This window comes from Lissotriton vulgaris, chromosome 1_1 (genome assembly GCF_964263255.1).
Source record: "Lissotriton vulgaris chromosome 1_1, aLisVul1.2, whole genome shotgun sequence".
In the NCBI taxonomy this organism is placed as follows: domain Eukaryota; kingdom Metazoa; phylum Chordata; class Amphibia; order Caudata; family Salamandridae; genus Lissotriton; species Lissotriton vulgaris.
Genome location: NC_141685.1, coordinates 2,116,248,667 through 2,116,272,840, shown reverse-complemented (window position 1 = coordinate 2,116,272,840; position 24,174 = coordinate 2,116,248,667). Strand labels below are relative to the sequence as shown.

The window sequence follows — 24,174 nt, the reverse complement described above, 5'->3', positions numbered from 1 at the left end:
ATTTTGATACTTTCAATTAAGTTGCTAGCTGCTTCTAATCAAAAGTTAGACGTTAGTAAAGTTTGATTAAGCCTTCCGATGTTAACCTGTGGAGCTTGCAGCCCTACAGTGGGAAAAAAGGACTTTGGCTGTTTTCACCCACCAGGGCATATATAGCATATTTTATAATGTTCCTGAATTTTGTAACAAGGCACTCTACCGTTGTGGCAACTAGGGCAGACCTTAAGGGTGGCATATCTAATAAAAGGATAGTTTTAGAGTTTGGAAGTACTTTTAATTGCAAGGTCAAATTTGGATACAGTTTTATTTTAAAGCCAGTCTTCAAGGCAGTGCTGCCTTTAAAAAGACACCAAATACCACAGCAGTGCACAGTGCATTAAGTCCACTGGGGTCTCTAAATCTACATGCCTTACCATCTACTAGGGACTTACATGTAGGCTGACTGGGCCAACTAGAATTACACCAATTACCATATACCTTTTATGAAAAGAGCACTGGGTCAGGTTAGAAGAGCTCATGGCAATTTTAGAGTCAATTACCAACAGTACTAGTCAAAACATGGGGGTGATAAGACAAAAAGGATTACTTTTCTGCAGGGTTACGCTGATGTATAGTGTCGAGATTTGAATTAAGTTTGGGATTCTTGTAGAATTATTTGTGTTAGGTTTAGGGGTTACATATTTGGCATGAGGAACGGTTAGGTTTTGGATATGTGGTAGGCATAGTCTTTGGTTTAGATTTAAACTTAGCGTTAGCTTTAGGGTAAGATTTAAAGTTAGGTTTAGTGTAAGGGATAAAGTTAATGTAAAGTTTAACTAGTTTAACTAACAGTTATGTTTAGGGTTAAGGTTCGATTGTTTTTAGGGTTAAGGCTTACAGTTAGTTCACTGACACTAGTACTTAGCTTCTTCAAGGTAGTGGGTCTTCTCAGGAATGATATTCTCATTAATAGAAATTTAACTGTATATGAATCTTTGTTATGGTGTCTCAGTGTAGTTGTATGTAGTTTTGCGAAATTAAATATTGTTTGGTATGATTTCTGCTGTATCTCAAGGCTGCATTTAAGCAAAAAGAAAACATTTGTACCGAGGTGAGAGAACATGATATATTTTTTAATATTATACACAGTAATTGGCCTTCGTGGCTATTTCCTCTAGCGGCTCAGCTCTACAGTTCATTGCGCACTCCTGACACCGCTATTTCTCACCCTCGCAGAGCGGACGACTGCTTCTGTGCTTCCCGTAAGCTGGATGCCGTGGCAACAGAAGCCAAGTTCAAGCAGGACCTAGGATTCAGGATGCTGAACTGCGGGAGAACAGATCTAGTCAAACAGGCGGTCGCTTTGCTGGGACCAGATGGAATAAACAGCATGAGCGAACAGGTACACAATGATTTCCATCTCCAGAAAATAAGAGTATCATTTCTGTTTTGCACAACCTGATGTTAGCTAGCAAGTGGTGTGCCTAGCCATAAAAAACTGAATTCCTTTACTGGACACTTGACTGCTTTTTAAACACAAAGAACATGGCAAGCATGTCACTAGGAAAATGTCATGATGCTGCTCTACTTGTCACAGCCTTAACTTTATGATGGTGAGTCTTGTTGGGGGAAACTGGCTCCTGTGCTAACCCTTTAAATTTTATAGGAAAATGTTGATGTCCTTACCACACTGGCCACAATACCTGATCACTCATCCTTTTTTATTTTTTTTAAATTTGTGTTTATTGAATTTTGGTTTCTTTCACATGTCTGGTCGTACATCAAAAAACATATTAAGATTTTCACATACATATGGACTTTTCTAGGCTAGTGTGCCTTGCAGCATCCCATGAACAATCATCCTAGAGTCATGTCTTGTTCGTTTACAGTAGTTGTGATGTCCTATGAGTTTAAACAGAAACAATATGCAACATAACATTGGTATAACAGTAAAACAGTACATGTACTCTTCCTCCAGTACTTGAGTGATTGAGAGAATACACAATGGCGGCAATCATGCAACCTCATTATACTTCGCCCACCCCACCTTCGCTTACATATTTTTATTACTACCAACTATTTTTATTACACATACATGTTGCCACATTTGTTTCTTGGACAGTCCACATGCAGCTTGGATCGGTACAAAGGGGTACATCACATCTAAGACCTTGTGCATAGCACCTGTTGGCTACTGCTTGTGTTGGCTGCTGCTTGTGTTTCTATGCTCTCCCTGCTCTACTATAGTTAGAAGAACTTCTTCTTCTTCTTGAGCACAGGTGTTATTTAGCATTTAAGAGTAGCTCTGCCAGAAGGCGCGAAAGTCTGTCAATATAGCATCTCACGCTGCTGCCAGCGGAAGTTTCAGTAACCCCACCACGTCTTTGTGACAGAGCGTTATACTTCCCGCTTGCACCCAACAGAGCAGCGATTGAAACCAGGTCTTTGCAGCTGGGGGTTCAGGGGATTTTCAGTGGTGTGCGAGTAGTCGCTTAGCAACTACAAGTCCAAAGTCTATGTAATGGGTCTTCACTTTGTACTTTTTGGATTTCTGATATAGTCCTAATATACTTGTCTCTCATGACCTGTCTAAAGTGCATTGGGCTAAATGTTTAGTGACTGTTTCCCAGTACGATTGGATAGCTGTGCACGTCCGCAGCATGCATAGTAGGTCTCCGCCTACCGTATCGCATCTTGGGCATTTGGCATCGTTACGATTGAAATACTGATTCTTCTTGTCTGGTGTCAAATAAGCTCTGTACGTTATGTAGTATTGAATGAGTCGAAATCTGGCATTTCTGGGGCTGCGTGTGGGGCTCCTTAGAATATCCTCCCATTCCCGTTCTGTATCACTCATCCTTTTCTCATGTGAAGAATATAGGGAACCATGCCTCTCTGTAAATATTTCCACTTCAGCTCACAACCCATTCCTAATAATATGAAGCTATTTGAAGCATTTCTATTCCTTTAAATGACATCCTCCAAAAGAAGCCCACATGTTATGCAGAAATCATACTACAGGTCTCTCAAGCGGTTGCAACATAGGGAGCCACCCACTGACAGATACCTGTCATACCAGCTGAAATTAGTCTCTTCAAAGAAATGAAAAGAAGAGGCACCACAAACTTGGAGACACACCCAGGAAATTGAGCACCCTATTCTAGTGGTTCTCAACATGTGGTCCAGTGACCCCTGGGGGTCCGTGAAGCCTCCTCAGGGGGTCCCCCACCACTTAAGAAAATAATGTAACAGATTATTAAAGTGTACATAAATAATTAAACTTAATGATATGATAATAAGTTGATTATTTCTAAAGTGCATAGTTACTCCCAAAATACTGTCCTCGCACTAGGATTGTTACCAACCTACATCCAAACTGGTAGAACAGAACAAAACAAACCAGACTAAAAAGTACTGCAGCAAGCATGGCCAATTCCAGTCACTGCCAAGCCCTAAGGCAGCTGGAATAAGAATGTCTTCAGTATTTTTCGGAAGGCTACTAAGATGGGGGTGAGCTATTCCACAATTTAGCAGCATAAAAACCAAAAGACCCAGCACCCATCTGGGCTTTTTTCACAGAGGGAACCACAGCCAGATTGGCTCTAGATGATCTTTGACTGGGTTTGGGAACATAACATTTCACCATAGATGATAAAAACCAAGGGCCACTATCATTAAAATTGTGACACAGGCACATTGCTTTGAACGAAATTCTCTAACTTAGAGGGAGGCAATGCAGCTTGGCTAGAGCCAGACCCAGGGCGTGTGTGTAGGTAGATTCAACACTAACAGTGCCTCCACATTATGCACAATTTTTGCAGTCTCCCCTGGGTTGCACCAATGTTAATTAAAGTAGTCCAGCTGAGCTGTCACCAATGCCTGGACCATAGTTTTATTAGCTGCCAAAGGCAGAAGATCCATAATCATCTTCAAGATTTTTAAAGTGCCAAAGCATTTCCCTGTAACAAAACATATCTGGCTATCAAAAGCTAATGTGGGTTCAAACCAGACTCCTAAGTTCTTTAGTTATTGTTTAGAAACTGGAACAGAGCCCAGGATGTCCAGCCACTTGGCAGTGAACAAGACAGAAGGAGATTGACCCACAATGAGACCCTCCATCTTATTAGCATTGAGTCCAAGGCAGCTCCTCCCCATCCACTCGGCCAACTCCACCAAGTACAATTTAAATTGTGCAGCCGCACCTTCCGTTTCCCGGGAAAGAGAAACAATCAGTTGTGTATCATCGGCATGAGACACAATTGTGACATTGTGTCACTCAACGATCTATACCCACGTATAGATTAAATAAAGTAGGGCTCAATATAGAGCCTGAGGCACCCCCTGATGCACAGGCAATGTTTCTGAAGAAGAAGGTATTTGGGCAACTTGGAATGTGTGGTTATGGAGAAAGGAAGCCAAGCACCTCAGAGCCAGACCCACAACATTGCAGCTCCACAGCCATTCTAAACGGAGGCCATAGGAGACATTGTTAAAGGCTGCACTGAGGTCCAACATTATTAACGTTGCAGTCTATCCCCGGTCTGCGCAGAGACTTATTGATTCTGAGGCAACCAAAAGAGCTGATTATGTCGAGTGCTTCACCCGAAAACCAGACTGGAACGGATTAAACAAATTATTGATCTCAATGAGGTTAGTTAGTTGGGCATTTACCTGTTTTTCTGCCACTTTCGCAAAAAAGGGCAGCAGCGATATGGGTCTCAAATTCTCAGGCTGAGCTGGGTCTAGAGTAGGTTTTTTAAGAACAGGCTCAACAGTGGCATGCTTCCACTTCACCAGTAATTGACCGATATCAAATGACTTAGTAACCAGATTTTGAAAATGGGGTAAAATAGCTTCTGAACTCATGGCTAAAATTTTGGGTGGAGCCAGGTCAATAGGTGCCCCCTATTTAACTTTAGAACAGAATGCTCTAAGCTCCTCCAGGTTATGGACAACAAAACAAGAACGCAGATTCCAATAGAGGGTGGAGCAGCAAACCAGGCCTCCAAACATTGAAAGTCTCTGAAGTCTGCATGAAAGAGTCATACATTTTAGCAACTTTATCCACAAAAAAACAAGCAATCTCGTTGCATTTCAATATACAATTGAAAATTTTTAAAACTTATTATAAATGTGAAGGAATTTGAAATTGGAGGCAAAAAATGTAATTAGTATCCTCAGATTGATTCGTGGGAGCAGAGCAAGTGCATCGAACAGAATATAGCATGGACGATGAGTGGCCTCAATTGAATTTAGAAAAGCTCCAAGCTTTCTATTAGCATTTTGATTTTTTTTATTTATATGTGTTTGGGCATTAGGTGATATAAGTCATCATATGCGTATTTGTTTTATGAATGCTTTTTTTCTGCATCTGTTGTGTATTGTTATCCGGTTCAAATCATCGACAATGCTTAGGCCGCGGTCCCAGGCTTCCAGTAATGACTCAGCTGGGGGGGCTCCCTGTATTCCAATATTTATTATGTGGGGGTCCCCAGAAACCAAAAGGTTGAGAACCACTGCCCTATTCAAAAGAAACAAATTGGCAGTATGCCACCAGAATACAAGGGCAACTTAGCTCAGAGATAGCAAATGTTGTTTTTAATTTCATCAGTTCACGATGCCAGATGGAGAAGCGATAGCTCATAGAACATGAAACCTTGAGGAAGCAATATTCTCTGTACTATTTGGCCCTGTAAACCACAGCCAAAAATTAACTACTCAAATATTTGTAACATGTAGTGATCTTGTGATGACAACAAACATTAGATACAGCATACTGACACTATGCAACAGAGCAAATGACTTAAATGTCGAAATGAGCAGAAACCACAGCTGAGGAACTTATACAGACAGGTTTGTGTTTATTAAGTTCTAAATTTTGGCATCGTGCAACCGTGCACAAAAGGATTCGATAATGACAAACAATTCTCCAAAGAATAGTGACTAGAGCAGACTCAGCGAGCACACCAAAATAAGGGGCATATTATCAAGAACGGTGTTAAAATTATCGCCGGTTTAGCAGCAGAAAAGTGCTGCTAAAGCTAAGATAATGAGTTTGATAATATGCCCTGAAGAATTCTGATAGAAGACCATTTTCACACCAGAATATAGACTTCTATTGGAATTCTCAAATGCATATTATCAAGCCCATTATCGCCGCTTTAGCAGCAGTTTTCTGCCGCTAAACCAGCAATAATTTTTAACGTCGTTCTTGATAATATGCCCCTAAATAAGGAGAAATCATGGGAAAAATGTATAGTTATGGAATGTTTACGTTTTGCACAATTCATGGCACAAAAGTGAGACATTCATGCAAGACAAACGGACGGATAATAAAATCATGCGTGCATTTTTCTTAATGAAGAATAAACAATAGTATGCAGAAATGTATTTAAAAATGGATCCAGTAGCAAAGTTCCACCCCAAATCACATTCAAGAACAGAGATGCACTACACAGTCATCAGCCAGTGTGTGCAAGAGACTGCAATATGCCACAGTGGTAAGCGTTGTGCATCGTACTCAATTCTCAGCAGTGCTTAATTTGTGAAAAATAAACATCCCAGGGCCCTTCTCGGAAGGCCACAGCAGCCTGCACCACACATACCCTGCTAGTGCTGCCAATGGTAGTACTAACATAACACCTAACCATCGTGCTCCTACAAGTGTGACATTTAAGCCTATTTCAGGCCACACAAAGCTATAATAATAGCACAAGGAGGCTAGTATTATTCATTGTCATTATATATTAAATTAAAAAACACAGGTATTGTGCTCGTCTCAAAAATAAAAAGACAGTGCCACCATGTGGAGGACTGTCACTAGAGTCAGTGCTGACACTTAAGTGCCGGTGCCGACCACCAGAAACCACCGGCAGAAATTTAGCAATGATCGCAGTCCACATCTCCAAAAAGAGCAGATCAGGAAAGAGCGGCCAGAGATCCCAAGCCATACTTACTGCCATACTCACAGCATTCCAAAGACGTCATATTTTCTTCACAGCTGGTACACCATGACGCATTACTCTTGGCAGAACATGTTTATTAACCTAACAGTCATGAAAATATTGGGAAGTTGGAAGGTGGGTAACTGGGTACCACTGACAGAGAGCTATAAAGCTGAGGATTCAATGGGGACCTACCACAAATGATGCCAAATGTATTTGGCCAGTCCTCCCCAACACAGCGCATTGACACACTCTAAGTCCACCTGGCAGGTCCTTGATGGTTAGAGGTTTGTAATATCACTAAAAGCAACGGGCGGATCCATCGGTAAACAGTTCTGAGGTGTTCCGACTTCAGCAAATATAAACTAAATTTTTAGTTGGAAAGTCGAGTACTCATAATGACAGAGAACAGACATAGCTGTAAACCTTTTTGCATGCACTGACATATATTTCCAACGCCTAAAGTACAGAACTGTGTTTCTTTCAACATATGCCTTTGGAATATTATGCCATATTCTGCTTTTAGATTAGGGACTGACTGTGAGCGAGATTTTCTGTATACATGTAACTTACTGCAGATTAGACCAGTAATAACAAACAAGTATACAGCATTTCAATGCATACAACGTACCATGCTTTCTTACAAGCACAGGACTTCTATGCATTCTTTGATCCAAATGAACTCAGAAGTACGACTGAACTACCTGCTCTCAATGGGTGCACCCGGTACAGACCATGACACGACATGTGTGCTAAGAGCGGCCTTCAGTCTTTCACTGCAGTCAAACTCTAACTGACTTTGGTGAGAGCAGGGATGGCATACCCAACCCCAAGAGCAAGATAGCCTTAGACAGCGCCTCTCTGACCTGGTGTCCTGAAGTGTCCCTATGGCCCTCCTCCCCGCTTCCAGTGAGTCCCTCAGGGAAGGCCCTCCTCCCTGCTTCCAGTGAGTCCCTCTGGGAAGGTCCTCCTTCCCACTTCCAGAGAGTCCCTCAGGAAAGGCCATCCTCCTCGCTTCCTGTGAGTAGCTTAGGGAAGGCCCTCCTCCCCGCTTCCTGTGAGTCCCTCAGGGAAAGCCCTCCTCCCTGTTTCCTGTGAGTCGCTTAGGGAAGGAGAAGTGTGGCTCACTGGTTAGAGCAGGCAGACCCTGAAGCAGAGGTCAGACCCGGGACCAGGGTTCGATTCCCGACGCGGCAGGGTGTTGAGCTCAAAATGTTCACAGACTCGATAATTCTCGCTTCGGTGCCTGACCTAATCATGGGTTCACACTCTGCAACTCTGGGCATTAAGCTTGCTTAATCTCCACAACGGCCCCCCCGCGGCGGGATGCCTGGCTTTCACCTTGGGGATGCCCTGTAGGGGATATCTCACAGGGAAAAACCAGGACGGGTTCCCAAGGCAAGCGCGGAGATACCCCTTCGGGGGTCGATTCTGGCGCTATATAAGAAATATAATAATAATAATAATAAGACCCTCCTCCCCTCTCCCAATGAGTCCCTCAGGGAAGCCCCTCCTCCCCACTTCCAGTGAGTCCCTCAGGAAAGGCCCACCTCCCTGCTTCCTGTGAGTCGCTTAGGGAAGGCCCTCCTTCCTGCTTCCAGAGAGTCCCTCAGGGAAGCCCCTCCTCCCTGCTTCCAGTGAGTCCCTCAGGGAAGGCCCTCCTCCCCGCTTCCAGCGAGTCACTTAGGGAAGCCCCTCCTCCCGCTTCCAGCGATTCCCTCAGGGAAGGCCCTCCTCCCCGCTTCTAGTGAGTCACTTAGGGAAGGCCCTCCTACCCTCTACCAATGAGTCCCTCAGGGAAGGCCCTCCTCTCTGCTTCCAGTGAGTCCCTCAGGGAAGGCCCTCCTCCCTGCTTCCTGTGAGTCGCTTAGGGAAGGCCCTCCTCCCCTCTCCCAATGAGTCTCTCAGGAAGCCCCTCCTCCCCGCTTCCAGTGAGTCCCTTAGCGAAGGCCCTCCTCCTTGCTTCCAATGTGTCCCTCAGGGAAGGCCCTCCTCCCCGCTTCCAGTGATCGCTTTGGGAAGGCCATCATCTCCTGTCCCAATGAGTCCCTCAGTGAAGGCCCTCCTCCTCGCTTCCAGTGAGTCACTTAGGGAAGCCCCTCCTCCCCGCTTCCTGTGAGTACCTTAGGGAAGGCCCTCCTCCTAGCTTCCAATGTGCCCCTCAGGATAGGCCCTCCTCCCTACTTCCAGTGAGCCTCCCCTCTCCCAATGCATCCCTTAGGGAAGGCCCTCTTCCCCCCAAAGAGTCCCTCAGGGCAGACCCTCCTCCCTGCTTCCAGTGAGTTGCATAGGGAAGGCCCTCCTCCCCTCTCCCAATGAGTCCCTTAGGGAAGGCATTGTGTGTCACTTCCTTGCTGCTGCAAAGCTGGTGAGCCTCCAAAGAGCTTCTTGCTTTTAGTGCATTTCTATTGGTCCACGCACTCATGAAAATTAGTGAACGCCCTCCATATTACACTTTGTAAAGTATGCACCCTTGCAATGAGTGTTAGAGACGGGATCACACACATATACAGAAATGCCCATGATCCTGACCCCGGAGTGCTTCGAGCCAGATGTACAATAGCTTAATTAATTATAATGTTTCATCATGACGTGTACGTTTCCAGGTGGGCTCCTCTCTTGTGCTGGTGTGCCTTTTTAAAGAAGTGGAAGGCGTGTTACCATACTGCCTGCATGTTCAACCACAGAATCTGAATTCTTTCTGAACTAATCTATTGTCTCCTTCCCGCTGTGCGCGCTCTCTAGGGAATGACCCCCTTGATGTACGCCTGTGTCCGGGGCGACGAGGCCATGGTTCAGATGCTGCTGGATGCGGGAGCAGACTTGAACAAGGAGGTAAAACAACTTTTCTTTGCCTATTTCCGTGCAGCCACTTCAGATTCTCGCATGTGCTGTACAGAGAGACCAGTTTGAAAACAGTCCCCTTTCTGTTTCTTACTTTCTGTTTATAGTATTTAAGAGTCGCCATGGTAGCACAATCCACATGCTGTGAGACTTATCATAGACATGTCACGCAAGAGACTCTTTACCCCCAGGGTCAATTTAAACCAAATTACTAAAGCATTCCACAAACACAATCTGATATTTTTTGCAGACAAATTATCAGATAATGACTCTGGTAATATTTTTAAACCAGTGATTAGAGACACACATTTTGTGAAAACTGATAATATCTTTTAGTACAAGGCTAAAAAAAATCCTTTTAAAGAGATGTTATTTGTTGGCTGTCTGGTTGCTGTGCAAGGCCTCTGCGCTTTCAAAGAAACAGGGCTGATGACGCATGACTGTGAACCTCCGAAATGACCAAAGTGATATATCCGACGGAAAGAATCAATAAAAAGTGGTGGAGGACATTATAATTCGTGTTTTGTTTTTCTATCTTGCTTTCATCTACTGAAAACATATTGCTCAGACATGATTACACCGATATATCTCATGATATTTAATTTAAAGCCTAGGCAATGCATCCACAAATATTTAAAAGCATAATAATTAATAAAATGTGTGAATGCATTAGAAAGCAGTTACATAGGGAGAAAAGCAAACAAGTGAAATCAATAATCTTATCTGGAGCAAGAGCCGTTGAAGGACAGCATTTTTGTGGAATTGGGAGGTTAAATGTTAAAAGTATGTACCTTACAGAAGTTGTTTTTGGTTTGGTTGTGTTTGATTGTAGGGACTGGGATGTTTTGAGGGGTAAGGTAAGTGGGAATAATACTATCGGGGATTTCCAAAAGTAAAATATATGTTCATTCTAAAGCAAACTATAAATTGATTGGAAAACATTAATATAACATTCAATTAAATTTCAACAAATCAATGAATGTTGTACAAATGCTGTCACATACTACTTTGTCCATAACAATGTATTTAGTCTGTGTGCTTGAATTTTCAATGAATTTTGTATTTTCCTTTGAAACCAAGAGAAAATATGATTTTTTCTTGCGTTCAGAAAGTTAGATGGGCCATTTCTCTGTTGAACACATTAGGTGAAATGCTATAGACCGACGATACCCTACTTTAAAGAATCCTCCACATCCAAGTAAATATTACAATTTGCCTATTTAGCATATATATATTGGAAAATTAGAAAAATACCGTCTTGCAATATTTGAGTAATCCTTTTAAATAATCTTCCGTTCTTGACGAACTAGGTGTTGCCATGTTTTTTTTGTGGAGGGTGCCCTTATACCTGTGTCAGGGACCCTAAGTGGGGTGATACAAGTCCTAAATAAAACAATACCAGTGTGTGGGATGAAGTAGCATAGAAATAAGAGTGATGGTATAAACAAAATAATTTGTCCTGCAGCAGGCACCCTGAGATCATAAACTTTATTCTAGTTACATATGAAAGTCAACTGCACGAGGAGTTGTTTTAGAAAGGAGGGTTTTTTAATATGAATGCTGCACATTTATGGGGATAAATAGAGGCATTATGCCTGTTTCTGAGGTACATTGGCATTTTGCAGGTAAGGGAAACAAGGTACATTTGTACGGTTCACCCAGCACCAGGGTCAGGTATGTAGGGCAGTCTGGTAGTGCCCAATGGGCTGGTCTGACAGGTCAGAGTGTGGGCCAGTTGTATGTCTGTTTCTGGGCCAGTTTTATGGACTGCTGGGCCAGGATTTACTGCTGATTTGCTGCAGCGAGCTCAAGTCCATGCCGTCTTCCATACCTTGCAAAACACTTATACAATCTGTCAGTGCAAGTTCAAAACTGCCCAGTTTGCAAACATTTGCCATTTTTTAGCTACCTATTTCACTAATGGGGGCCACTATCATTTTGAACCCAGGCCTATTTTTTTGTCCCAGTCCGACCCTGCCTAGCACCACAAAAGTTCTCAAATGGGGACAACAGCTCAAGTCTCATTTTTCCAAGTAGATCACTTTGCCCAAAATCACACCCTCCCTCAAGGCTCGTGTAATTTAGAAACATTAAATCTGAAAGCAAGAAAACACAGCCTTTCACTCATGGCGGGATCACTTCCTGGCTGATTGCCAACTCTAAATTTGCTTATATTTTCTATTGCGTCCTAGATGTTCAAAACACTGTGGGCCTCATTTATGAGGCCTTGCGTCAGTTTTGCGCTGCGGATGCGTCACTTTTTGTGACGCAGCAGCGGTGTAAAAAACGCGCCTTGTTGCGCCATATTTAAAAAGTGACGCATCTAGGGAGATGCGTCACTTTTTAAACCCCTGCGCCACATTATGCCTGCGTCAGGTATAATGTATGCAGAGGGGGCGTTCCCCCGCAAAAAGCCTCGTAATAGTGACGCAGTGAAATCTATGAGATTTCACTGCGCCACTTTTAGGATGCGGTTGCGTCAAAATCTTGCGCCTGCCTCACAGCAGGCGTAAGACTGACGCAAGCCCTTTCACATGGGGCTTTCCCCATGTGAAAGGACGCATTGCTGGAGTTGCGTCACTTTTGTGACACACTCCAGCAATGCGTCACTTTTGCGCTTACAGATGCGTCAGAAATACTGACGTATCTGTAAGTCCTTGCGACATGATGCGTCATACATTAAATATGACGCATCATTGGTGTCGCAAGGAGTGCGCAGTGAAAAGTGACGCATCGCTGTTTTCACGCAGCGATGCGTCACTTTTCATAAATGAGGCCCTGTGACTTTTAAGGAATGCAAACAAACCAGTTGGTGTTGTTCTAGGTAATGAAACCTCAACAGTTTAATTTTATTGAATGGGCAGTGAACAAGAATTCCATTATATACTCTATCTGAGACAAGACAAATGCAAATTTAACAAAGCTTAAATATAATATAAGTGGCCATGATATGGGATCTTCAACAGGCCCAGGGTAAGTTTACTGAAACCTGAATGGTGCAGGTTTCAAAGAGACAGGTGTCAACACTAGGATCACTAGAAAAAAATAGAAACAAGAAAGGAAGACGAGGCTCAGAGTACAGTATCCAATCGGGGATCCAGCTAACCTTACATCCCTCATGGAGCTCCTTTACAATCCATTCATTAACCACAATTTACACATTAATGTATGGACATTTCAGAAGAAGGACAGGTGTAACAGCAGGGAAAACGTATTGGTTCTAGAAATACCTAATCTACCTCTTCCTTCATTAGCCCACACAAACAAGTCCATACATGCCCAAAATGTAAAAAAAATCAAAACTAATTTAATGTAAAGTGCTGTTTAGAACATGTAATATAAAACATGTACCATCTTATCCATTACAAAGTAGGGATGCAGCAACATTGCCGGTTACAGAAGAACTTTAAGTTCGATATTACATAAGATCTGTAAACTAAAGTCTAAGCATTTTACAGGCATATCCTGCACCGCATTTTAGTGTGTCTTTCAGGGATCCGCCTAGTGAAGTATTTCCGCAATAGAGATGGTGTGAACTATTAGGTGGAGCACAAAAAAGTGATCACAACCTGATGGTTTTATTTGGCTCGCCTTGTCACCCTCATCTCTGGTGCCCAAGGCTGTAGACAGAGCAAACACATAATGTATGTGCAGTGGAATAAGAAGAGAGATTCTGTAGCTTAGCTGTTACCCATAGTGGGGTTTAACCTGGAAGTGCTCACCAGTTATGAGTTGGCAGGGGGAACATCACTTACAACGCATTTTTTACAACACACTACCATTACATCGCAACCATTACAACGCAAACCATTACAACGCATTGCGCTGGGGGGCGCTCTAGGATAGGGAATATATTTAATTTACTATCCAACACCTTCCCTGCTATCCACGGGGACTGGAGTTGGAATAGTAAATTAAATAATTCACTATCCAGCGCCTAAAAGCATTATGCGTTGTAATGGACTGCGTGGTAAAAACCGCGTTGTAAAGGCATGCGATGTAAAAGCATGCGTTGTAGTGACACCAATCCGTTGGCAGGCATAACATCTATATATGATTTGCAACTTCTGCAGTCTATTTCAGATTCTAGCATCCTAGACACGGGTAGGGTTGGTTCTTCCTCTGGCTGGACATGTACAAATCTTTTCCTCTACCCACCTCATGAAGAGATTGGCTACATAAGATAAGATGCTTAAAACTCCTCCCACTAAACATTGAATTGAGGCTACTATCTGGGATGCCAGCACCCTAGTGAATATTGGTATAGTTGTTGATTACTTAAAGGTATTGAAATCTTACGGAAAAGTAGAAGTAGTTATGGCATATTCATAATAAATGTTGGGAAATTCTGCACATATCAAGAAAGTGTTTGATATACGCCACTTGAGCTAGAGGAGATGTCATTCCTATGTTGTTCGAATTTTTTTTTTAGGGTTTTGGTATAGTTGCTATTGTGTTCCTGCTTTACAGTCTATATTTCTTCTAAATTGCTCTATCTATACCTATGCCAAGAGGGCTATTGAGAGGAGTCAAGGTTTGCCTCCATAGTGTAATCATCTTGCAAATACAAGGTCATTTGTGTCTCTCCTTTCTGCTTTTATATAAACTTGTGCTCCCATTAACCATGTTCTGAGGGATAAATGGGAGCACACTATTTTCATAAGCTTTACATGTAAAATGATTAGTGAATTAAACCGTCGTAGGAAAATGTAAAGAAATTGGCTGATTTGGCAGAAGATGGTTAAGTTAAATCACTTTTTGTATTCTTCCGATTTGCATGTGCTCCACGATTTGACAAATCAGAAATGCAAATAACACATCTTGACCTGTTTCTGGGTTTTGCTTAAAAATGACCAAATAGGTCCTTTTTTTTGTGAACAATGAAGAGAAAACTGTTTACTAAATCAGGACAGCGATATAAATAAACTCCTTTTGAACCAGTACCACAAATGTACAGAAATTAAGCCATTATCATTATCATGACATGTAAGTTGATGAAGTTTTACTCTCTGATGTTAAAGTATGATTGCATTTTTATATATTAATATAACAAATTAGTATGTGTTGTGTGTGTTGGCGATGCCATTGTGTTTCAGTTTTAGAATGTGCCCAACCAATCATTTGTATACATGTCTGTTCAATTTTCTTTTTCAACATCACCATACAGAAGGCAATTCTGATTTCCTCTTTTACATTCTTTTTTGTAGGTTCCAAATACTGCTCATAAATATCCATCAATCCATCCAGAGACCCGCCATTGGACAGCACTGACATTTGCTGTTTTGCAAGGACACATTCCTGTAGTTCAGGTATTTCTTAGCGCTCACGTCACCTGGCGCTGTACCTTTCAAGATAAACCGTCAATAAGCCAGATCTATATCCTAATCAGATCACTTTGAATATTCAGGGCTCCTCATTTAAAAACTGGCAATCTAATAGGCTGCCAATGTTTGAATGTGCCAACATTTACCTGTTTAAAATATCTGTAGCAAGTAGATCCAGATAGGAAATTGGTTTGCTCCTGTCCTAATTTTCTTCTTCATTTTTTGGTTTTGATCATGTCTTATGCAATAGACACTCTTAATGGAAAAATAGAATTCTTAATCTAAATAATATATTTAGGGACTGATCCTTTGCCAAATTAGTGGTCTTCTAAATGACATGACCTTATAGGAAATTAACCCGTAGCTTGGTATTTAATACCAATGTTTATTATTAACAAACAGTACCTGTGCTCAAAGAGGGATTTCCACCTCTTTGTATTCCACACCATTTATTTGCATAACTGGACAAACTTTAACTCAATAAACTTGAGCGGCTCTTTGCTTTTTTATTGTTAGTTTGTTATTCAACAACTGACAATAGCAACCCCTACCACAGAGGAAGGGCACACTACATCTATGTAGGTACCTTAAAGGTTAGTTTAAATGACTTCAATATTTTACAGTTATTATTATTTCATTTAATCATGAATACCGACTTTTATTCAAATACATTTTAATATTAAACCATTCTAAACCTTAATAATCACATTCTTAACAAGCACTGGTAAATACAAATAGTCTGATCTTTACAAGTCTGTCTTTTTGATGTATTACTTTTATTTACTAACACATGCAATAGATATTAGAAGTGCAAAAGTAATTAAAAATTTTAAATCTAGAAATGTCTAAAGCTGTTATGTATATGCTTGGGAAAAAGTAAATAAATAAAAAATCCATTGCAAAAATGAAAAATAAATTATGAAAGCAGACATTGTTCCACCAACCCTTTCATTGTAGTGGACTTGTTTCTAGGGGGATATGCACTTTTGTTCAGAGCCAAATGCAACCACTCACAACGAAGAAAGCCAATAGAACTGACCCTTTGCCCTATACTAAAGATTGAGGATGGTGCAACCAATACATCCTATGTCTCTCGGACCAAACTTTCTGAAATTTTCTTCTGCAATTTGAAAATGCTGCTAAAAGTCAATGCACCTTGTTTTTCTAAATCCACTAAACAAATCCTTATTTGTATTTCTCCTCCACTAACGGCATGCACAAGAAGTAAAGTCGTAAATTTAGTTGAGTAGTTGGGATCGTCCAGTAATAATTATGTGCTTAGGTGAGGAGTCAACAGGTTGGAGCTACAGTCTGTAAGGTTATAACTGAATGCCTCTAAAAATTAGCTTTCTAAACCTTGATGATAAATTGGCTTTAACCTTCAGTTGAATAGTTGCAGTGGGATAATTAATTAGAAAAGGAAATGTTATAGAGCAGTAGCTAATTCAAGGAAAGATGGAATCTCAAACTTCAGAGTAGGTCAATTACAATTTGAGTGGCACATTTGTGTTGCAAGGGAAGGAAGCTGTGGGCAAAATGAGACAACCTGTCAAATAATTGACCAGAGCTATTGTTTCAAACACATTTGTGCATGACAAGAGAATGAAGGAGAGGTTCTTCTCCATACATAAACATGAAAAGTTAAAATTGCTGATTCTTTTAAATCGATTTCAAGCAAATGGAAAATTATGTATTCAGTGATTGGTTAGTGGCCATAGTTGTCTGCTGACCTAATTCCCCACTCCTAACATAAAGGCACACTAGCCCATGTGAATCAGATTTTAAGCGTCTGCCTAGCTGCAAACATCTTTTATCTGATTGCAGCCACAAATCTACTTTAAAAACTGTGCTAAGTGAAGAATTAGTTATGTCTTTTCAAACAGGGCAGGTAACACATATCTACAATTTCCTCGAGGAATGAAAGATGGCAGAAGATATGCTCACACAAACCCCCCCAAGTTAAGTCAATAATTGTTCTCATGTGCAATGCTATCATCATACACCATTCCCTAGAGACCTATACAGAGTGAAACAGACTGATACCGATTATGAAGTCAACTGCTTGATCCAACTGAAGGCAGCAGGTTTAGGAAAAAGTGATACAGAAACAGTAATTATTTGGTACGCATGTAGGAAACAGTCTGTGATCATTTCTAAAAAGACTCAAATGTGATGGAATATGATAAATAATTTTAAGTGAGGGTGAAGAAAACGACACACTTAAATTGCAAACAATACTGGATTGTTTGAGTAGAAAACCAATAAGGATTTTCTTCATCTAGTTTTCTGAAGACAAACCTGTCTTTTCCATATTGCGTTTCCTGCAAAACGGTTAATGGCTGCCAAATTTTGCCACATATGGGATTATAGAAATATAAAATTATCAATTTTACCCAATTACAGTTGAGTCATTAAAATTTCACCCATCCCAACTATCATTTAGTCCGTGTCCTACAAAGATATTATCTCAAAACAAATTCCTACATGTAAAATAACTCAAAAAGCATATTCATTCCCATTCATAAATCACCTCATCAATGTTCTAACTAGCCAGCATGTAACCCTAAGAAACATTTTATCCAAAACAGGATTGGCAGAATTTTCTATAAATAAATCCCAGCTGATAATCCAGCAGGTTCTGTCTCAATTGCATCCAAAATTCTTTCCAAAATGGCAAACCTGTTATGATGAGAATTTCCACAAAACCATGCAGTTTCACTATAATTTAAAATTAGAAAAATAATTTCACCTCAACTTTAAAAGCAAAAAATAAAGATATATCCATGAGGAAATTTTTTGGCAATTTCAATAATTTTTTTAAATAGAATGGAAAAACATGCAATATAAAGAACTTCTCTTGAACAAATAACACATTTATGCATCCCCTCTTTTCCTTATGTGCATCACATTCATATTTCCTCCATGAACCGTTGTTTTCATTAAACATATTCATTGATTGTTTTCTTACAGTTATTTACAGTCTTCATGGGTCAGATTACATGAGATTTGCTTTGCATGACGGCAGTGCAATTGTGCACCAATGTTTGCACCAACCATTTATTTAAAGAATAGCATTTTGCACCACCTGATCTGTGCAAAAACCAGCATTGGCATCAATGAACAGGAACCATTGGGGCATGTTTACAAGTGAGTAGCAGAGCATGGTGTTACGCCAAAATAGCTAACGCTGCGCTCCGCAATTCTGAAAACACAGGGCTGCACCATATTGATACAGTGCATCCCTGCGTAGGCGCTAAGCTCAGCTACCTAGTGCTAACGCAAGGATGCCTGTATTGAAGGAATGATTGTTTATATGCGGTGATTTGTAACTCCTATGTGTTCTGCATTGTGCAGCACACAAAGAAACAGCACAAACAAGGAGAAATTAATAATTTCTCCTTGTTTTGCCATGTTAAGACCAGGTTTTTTCTCGTCTTATTTTGGTGTTGTCCCATATTTACGCCACCCTTGTAAATAGGGTACAGAATCTAAATCGATGGGTGTTGCGGTGGAACGCCAACCACAACACCCATTGCCCGCCCTTTCACGCTATGTGCCTTATTTAAAAGACAGTAAACAAAATGGAAAACCCAATATACCCTTGGAGGTTTGGGCAGTTAAATGTTAAAAGGTAAAGAGGCCTACAAGGGATTTATTTTAGAAAACTGAGTAGAAATGATTTATACAATTTACTTGAAATATTTAGTCCGTAATCATTACTAACACGTGAAAAATCTATAAAATAATTGAACTTATATGTTATTATAATTAATATATTAAACAATCATAACTAAATCGCAGAACACTGGTGTAGATTTCTCAAATTAAACTCATTTAATGTGATTACATAAGATTTAGGGTACAAAACACTGATATCTGAACACAATGAGAAAGGCAAAATAGATGATTCACATAGTGATGTCCTTTAGAACATTTGTGTTAACATCTATTCCCAAAACATGATTTAACAGAAGTAAGCAGAAAACAATTTTCTGGTAAAACTGATGACATAGGGAATTAGATGAACTTGTCGACGTTTCGGTCTGTTATGGCTCACAAGTCCATTAGACCATCTTCAGGACGATGAATATAGATTAGATAATAACCCCTGCATGAACATAATATGTATTTAAATAAATAACATTCAATTTAATAGTCAGAAAAGAAGAAATACACCAGTGTAAAAAAGTAACCAATAATTGGTCAGTGCAAAGAAGGAATATTAGTGATCAGAGTGGGAATCCAAAGAATGAAAGATCCACCTCCAATAGTGATGTAAGTAAAAATTTATGAAACTCACTTATTTACTGGTCAAGCACTAGTATTGAACCAGAAGATTGATTGACGTTTATGGAAAGTTCCAGGCATACGGCTCCGGACTTACAGGTTATCTGAAAACCTGATGAATATCCAAACTGTAACCAAACACAATGTTTTATTTAACATGGTTATCTTAACGAAGATGGTAAAAATAGCTATCTTGACCCGACTCACTGTCCAGCAACTGAGTGGTTTGCTGATCACTACCATATATTGAGGTACTGGCAGTTTCAAACAAATGTATAATCATGAGAGAAATAAATATCATATTCTAATAGGACATATGTTAATGAAAGCGTTACGAAAAAATCTGTGGTTTGTGTATTAGCCATATATTGACCTTCTTACATTGATGGTCATCCAATAGGAAAAACCATTCATACGGCTGTTAGAAACAATATAATGGTCAAAGTGGAGCTTTGCGTACGGCGATAAATAAAGTATCAGAGTCACTCTTTACTATGAAAATAGAGTCTGTGAAAAATAACTAATTTAGTGCATTTAAATAGGACTTCAATAAGGTACTAAATTCAGAAGCCGTTGCCAGATTTAATATCGGCTTACCCAATTAGATACACTCCAACAAGCTACTCAAAAGAGTTTGCTCAAGGCAACACTCACTAATCTGAAAAAAAGCAGAAAATGAGTGTAAAACAAACAAAGTTCCAAAAATGCAACAGACTCTAGCCTATTCACTACAGAGTCATTTACTTACCGAGTGATTCCTACAGGGCTTGGCTCCTCACGAAAGGCTGCTGTCTCGGCAGTCAGTGTGTGCGAAAAGAAGCCTGCCGCCATTGTATTTAACACGTCTGCATATTAGACCGCGAAAACTGACTAACGAGAAAGTGACTTCGTTTTTAAAGTTCCAACAGAATTAGAGAAGGCTCGCCGCCATCTTAGAGTGGTACCTAGTATAGCGAGAATGTAAAACAATAAAAGTCGAATATAGAGATAGATTACTATGCTTTTGGTCAAACATGAAGTTGAAAAGATTCACAGAACAGATACAGTGAATGACATAAGAGATATTCAAGCAGTAACAGAGCATGTAGATTGCAATCATATTATTTATTCCGTAACAGTTATATTCATAAAATTATACAGCATAATTCATGAATTGGTAAACTCATATATATATATATCTCTTAGAGACTATGTACATGTTAGCGAGTGTTAATTTATATTGTTTTCATGCTACTCACTTGCAATAGAGACAATTTGAGGCTCCACAATTAACAAAGTGTATACAGTACTAATCAAATCCGTTTTTCTTTGTACAATATATCTTTACACAAAGTCACAATAACTAAGGCTGTATATGTTGAATCATTAAAATGTAAATTCGAAAAAGGATACCCTAATTCGTATGGCATCTATAGCAAAGATTCTAAAACAAACATTTTATTTAAAAAAATCTCATTAGTCATAGTCATAAGATGGATAAAGAGTCAAAATCTACATCATGCAGGCTGAAAAGTGTCATTAAGTTGCAGAGTTTAAACCTAATAAGATGTCCATATCAGAGATTCTGAGACAATTGTTTTGAATAACAACATCATTGATCATGGTAATAAGATGAAATCTAACAAGAGTCAAAGAATCTGAATTTACATGCAGGCAAGAGAGTGCCATTCAGTTAAAGAGTTCAAGCCTTCAGTGATATTATTAGTGCGACATATCATTTGATTCTCTCTCAAAGTAAGGATTCTGTCTACACTAGAGTGTCTGATCGTTGGTTTAACCACCTCATTGACCCACCACAACATGTCTTTCTCAGAGTGTTTCCTTTGGGTATAGTGTTCCACTAAGGGGGCGTTCTCTACATTACATCTCCAGCTGAAGTGCAATGAGGACAAATCGGAGGTGCTTTTTTATGGTTCCTTCCCCCCCTGTTTAAGAACACACTGTGGCCCCCTAACATTCCTAGCCCGAAAGAAATGGGAAGACCGGCAAAAAACCTGGGCATCTGGTTTGCAGAGGATCTCAGATTTGAGGAGCATATAAAAAAGCTGACAGGCATCTGCTTTGCCACGCTGAAAATGCTCCGCAAATTTTTTCCTCTGCTCCCTAAAGAGGCTAAGGAGACGGTTGCCCGAGCTCTTATACTGGCAAGGCTGGACTACGCGAATGCTTTGTTCAGCGGTATTCCGGCCTATCTGGTGAAACGCCTGCAAATCATCCAGTACGCGGCCGTCCGTCTGATTTTTAACATCCCCAGATGGAAGAGCGTACGTGCTGAGATGAGCTCCATTCATTGGCTCCCGGTTGCGCAGCGCATCCTGTTCAAATCTCTGGTGCTGGCGTTCAGAGCCATTCACGACCAAGGCCCCGTCTATCTGAGAAAGCGATTTATTTGTTATGTTCCAGCACTCTCTCTTAGATCATCCACGTTGCTGAAACTGTCCCTTCCCCGTTTCAAACGTGCCAGACTTGGTGGCCAATCAATCTCTGTGATTGTGGCCAGGGCCTGGAATGCCCTACCTCTTCATCTGCGTTCCTCCCAAACTGTGGCGCTATTCAAGAAAAATCTAAAAACACACCTATTCAAGAGTTTAATATAAGTTGTTCTCTCTGTGGTTCTGTTTCCCGCCTTTCCCCTTCGCGCCAGGATACTCCCAAGTAACGGAGCGCGCTACAAAATAGTTTATACATACATACATACATACATACATCTGATTCTAGACTGATGTTGCAGGATGCGTTTTTTAACCAACTGCGTTGTTTTGCCGATATAATGAAGGTTACAAGGGCATTTTATGCAATAAACTACATTGCTGGTGTTGCAATTTGAAAAGACTTTATTTGTCATTTTAACTCCATTGATTTCACATGATTAAATGGTGTTCTGCGAATTAGTTATGAATGTTCAATATATTAATTATAATTACAAATAAGTTACATTACTTCATAGATTTTTCACGTGTTAGTCACGATTACGGACTAAATATTTCAAGTAAATTCTATTTAAAAGACAGCGTTAAGCCATGTCAAGTGGCTTAACACCGTCTTGTAAATAAGGCGAAGGGTTTATCACCAGTGGAACGTCCCAAAAAGTGATGGTCCTGTGGCGATAAGCCCTTGCAAATAGGCCCCATTGTTTGATTTTGCACTGGCCAGCTGGTGCAAATATCAAAGCACAGATGCACTGAAAGCATTCAATGTTTCATCATCTGACACCAGAACTCTTAAGAATGAGCACAGGCAAGCAGTGGGAGGCCTTCTTGCACTAAATGCTAAAGTTAAATTGGATGGTGTGGACATATGTAATGGAAAATCTGTTAGCCTGTGTGTATTAGATAGATAGATAGATAGATAGATAGATAGATAGATAGATAGATAGATAGATAGATAGATAGATAGATAGATAGCATTGTTACCAGGTACATGGCTCGTACAGCAACCTGGTTATTGAGGAAGTATTACATTTTCAAAAAATGATTCTAGATGTATAAATAATAGTGTTTTGTTGCCTAGATAAGATTATGGTGAGTCATTACTGCAGTAAAAGTTATAAGATGGCATAATGCTGTGCACTATGTCAGTTGAAAGGTGAGTCCGAAATAGGATATAAATAGAATATGAGTAGGCTTTTTGTGTATTCCCATCCTGAAATATCCAATACCAACAAGAGTAAATAGGAAGAAGAGGACACCCCAGATAATTGGGTTGGTAAAGCAAAAGAGGTGCTTGTGAGGGTGTATGATTAAGTGGGGTTGCCTAGCAAAGGGAGTGATGATTCTATTGTGTACATGTTTAGCTTCACTTCGCACATGTAAATGTACAAAGGACTGTCTGATGTTTACATGTGTAAAGTTAGCTTGCAAATGAAAAAATTCCACCATACTGTTCAGCATGACGGAAGTTCTTTTTTTTTGCAGAATTAGCAGTAATTGTGGGTTAATGGGTGCTTCTCGTGGGTCTATCCGCAATACTTAATGAATACCCACAAGCTTAAACTGTATGGTAGTTCACCAACAATTTGCAAATGTATTGTTGTAAGGTGCAAGAGCAAGCATGCTTCGTGGATGGAGAGGGACACTCAAAAAGTAATGGGAGTGTAGTGGAAAACTATTCTTCAATTTATCATAGTAAAACATATTTTCAATTTGTAGGAACAAAACAAAAGTGACTTCTTTAAGAGTTTTGTGGTTTCGCGGGCATCCACCAAAAAGTGGAGGAAGCCCCAACCATCGACCCAGTGGTTCTCAACCTCGATTTATTACAGCCAGGGGAGGGGAAACACAGGATTTTTGCCAATTAACCTCTTGGCTGCTAATGACAAGGGTAACTCGTCATGGACTTTCCATTGATTTCAATGGAAATTAAAGGAGAATTCAAATAATGCCTTAGCAGTAAAGGGGTTCAATCTCTTTTGGTTCTTCTGAGGCCTCAACACTGTAGTCAGTCTGCCAGTGGAACGCTGGGTAAAAAACACGGTTGTCTTTCTCAATTGAGAGCGGGACCCTGTCCCTGTACAGAATGGCCATGTGAAGCATGGTGTTCCTGGGCAGGTAAATTATTCAGTAGCCTGGTGTTGTAGAGAGAAAACTCTCTGAGCATAAGGGCCATTGCTATTCTATTTTACTGAATCAAACTCTGAGTTTGGGATTTTGTTTGAGCAAAAACAGTGTGCTGAAAGGGGCCACAAAAGCATGGTAGCCCTCTCAGCATACTTTTCAACCTTAAATGCATGTGTTGCACCAGCGAATGCATGGCTAAGAATGAGATATCCCACCAGGTAGGCAGAGTTGTCCAATATG

General features: G+C 40.4%; 1 protein-coding gene across 1 annotated transcript in view; it reads left to right on the top strand.

Annotated features, from left to right (window-relative positions):
- ABTB3 (ankyrin repeat and BTB domain containing 3) overlaps positions 1-24,174 on the top strand; it is a 759,809-nt gene that overhangs the window by 637,665 nt on the left and 97,970 nt on the right. The window contains exons 5-7 of the mRNA XM_086921594.1: positions 1,216-1,381; positions 9,669-9,758; positions 14,975-15,076. Coding sequence (XP_086777720.1) covers positions 1,216-1,381; positions 9,669-9,758; positions 14,975-15,076 — 358 coding nt within the window. The remainder of the gene's footprint in view (positions 1-1,215; positions 1,382-9,668; positions 9,759-14,974; positions 15,077-24,174) is intronic.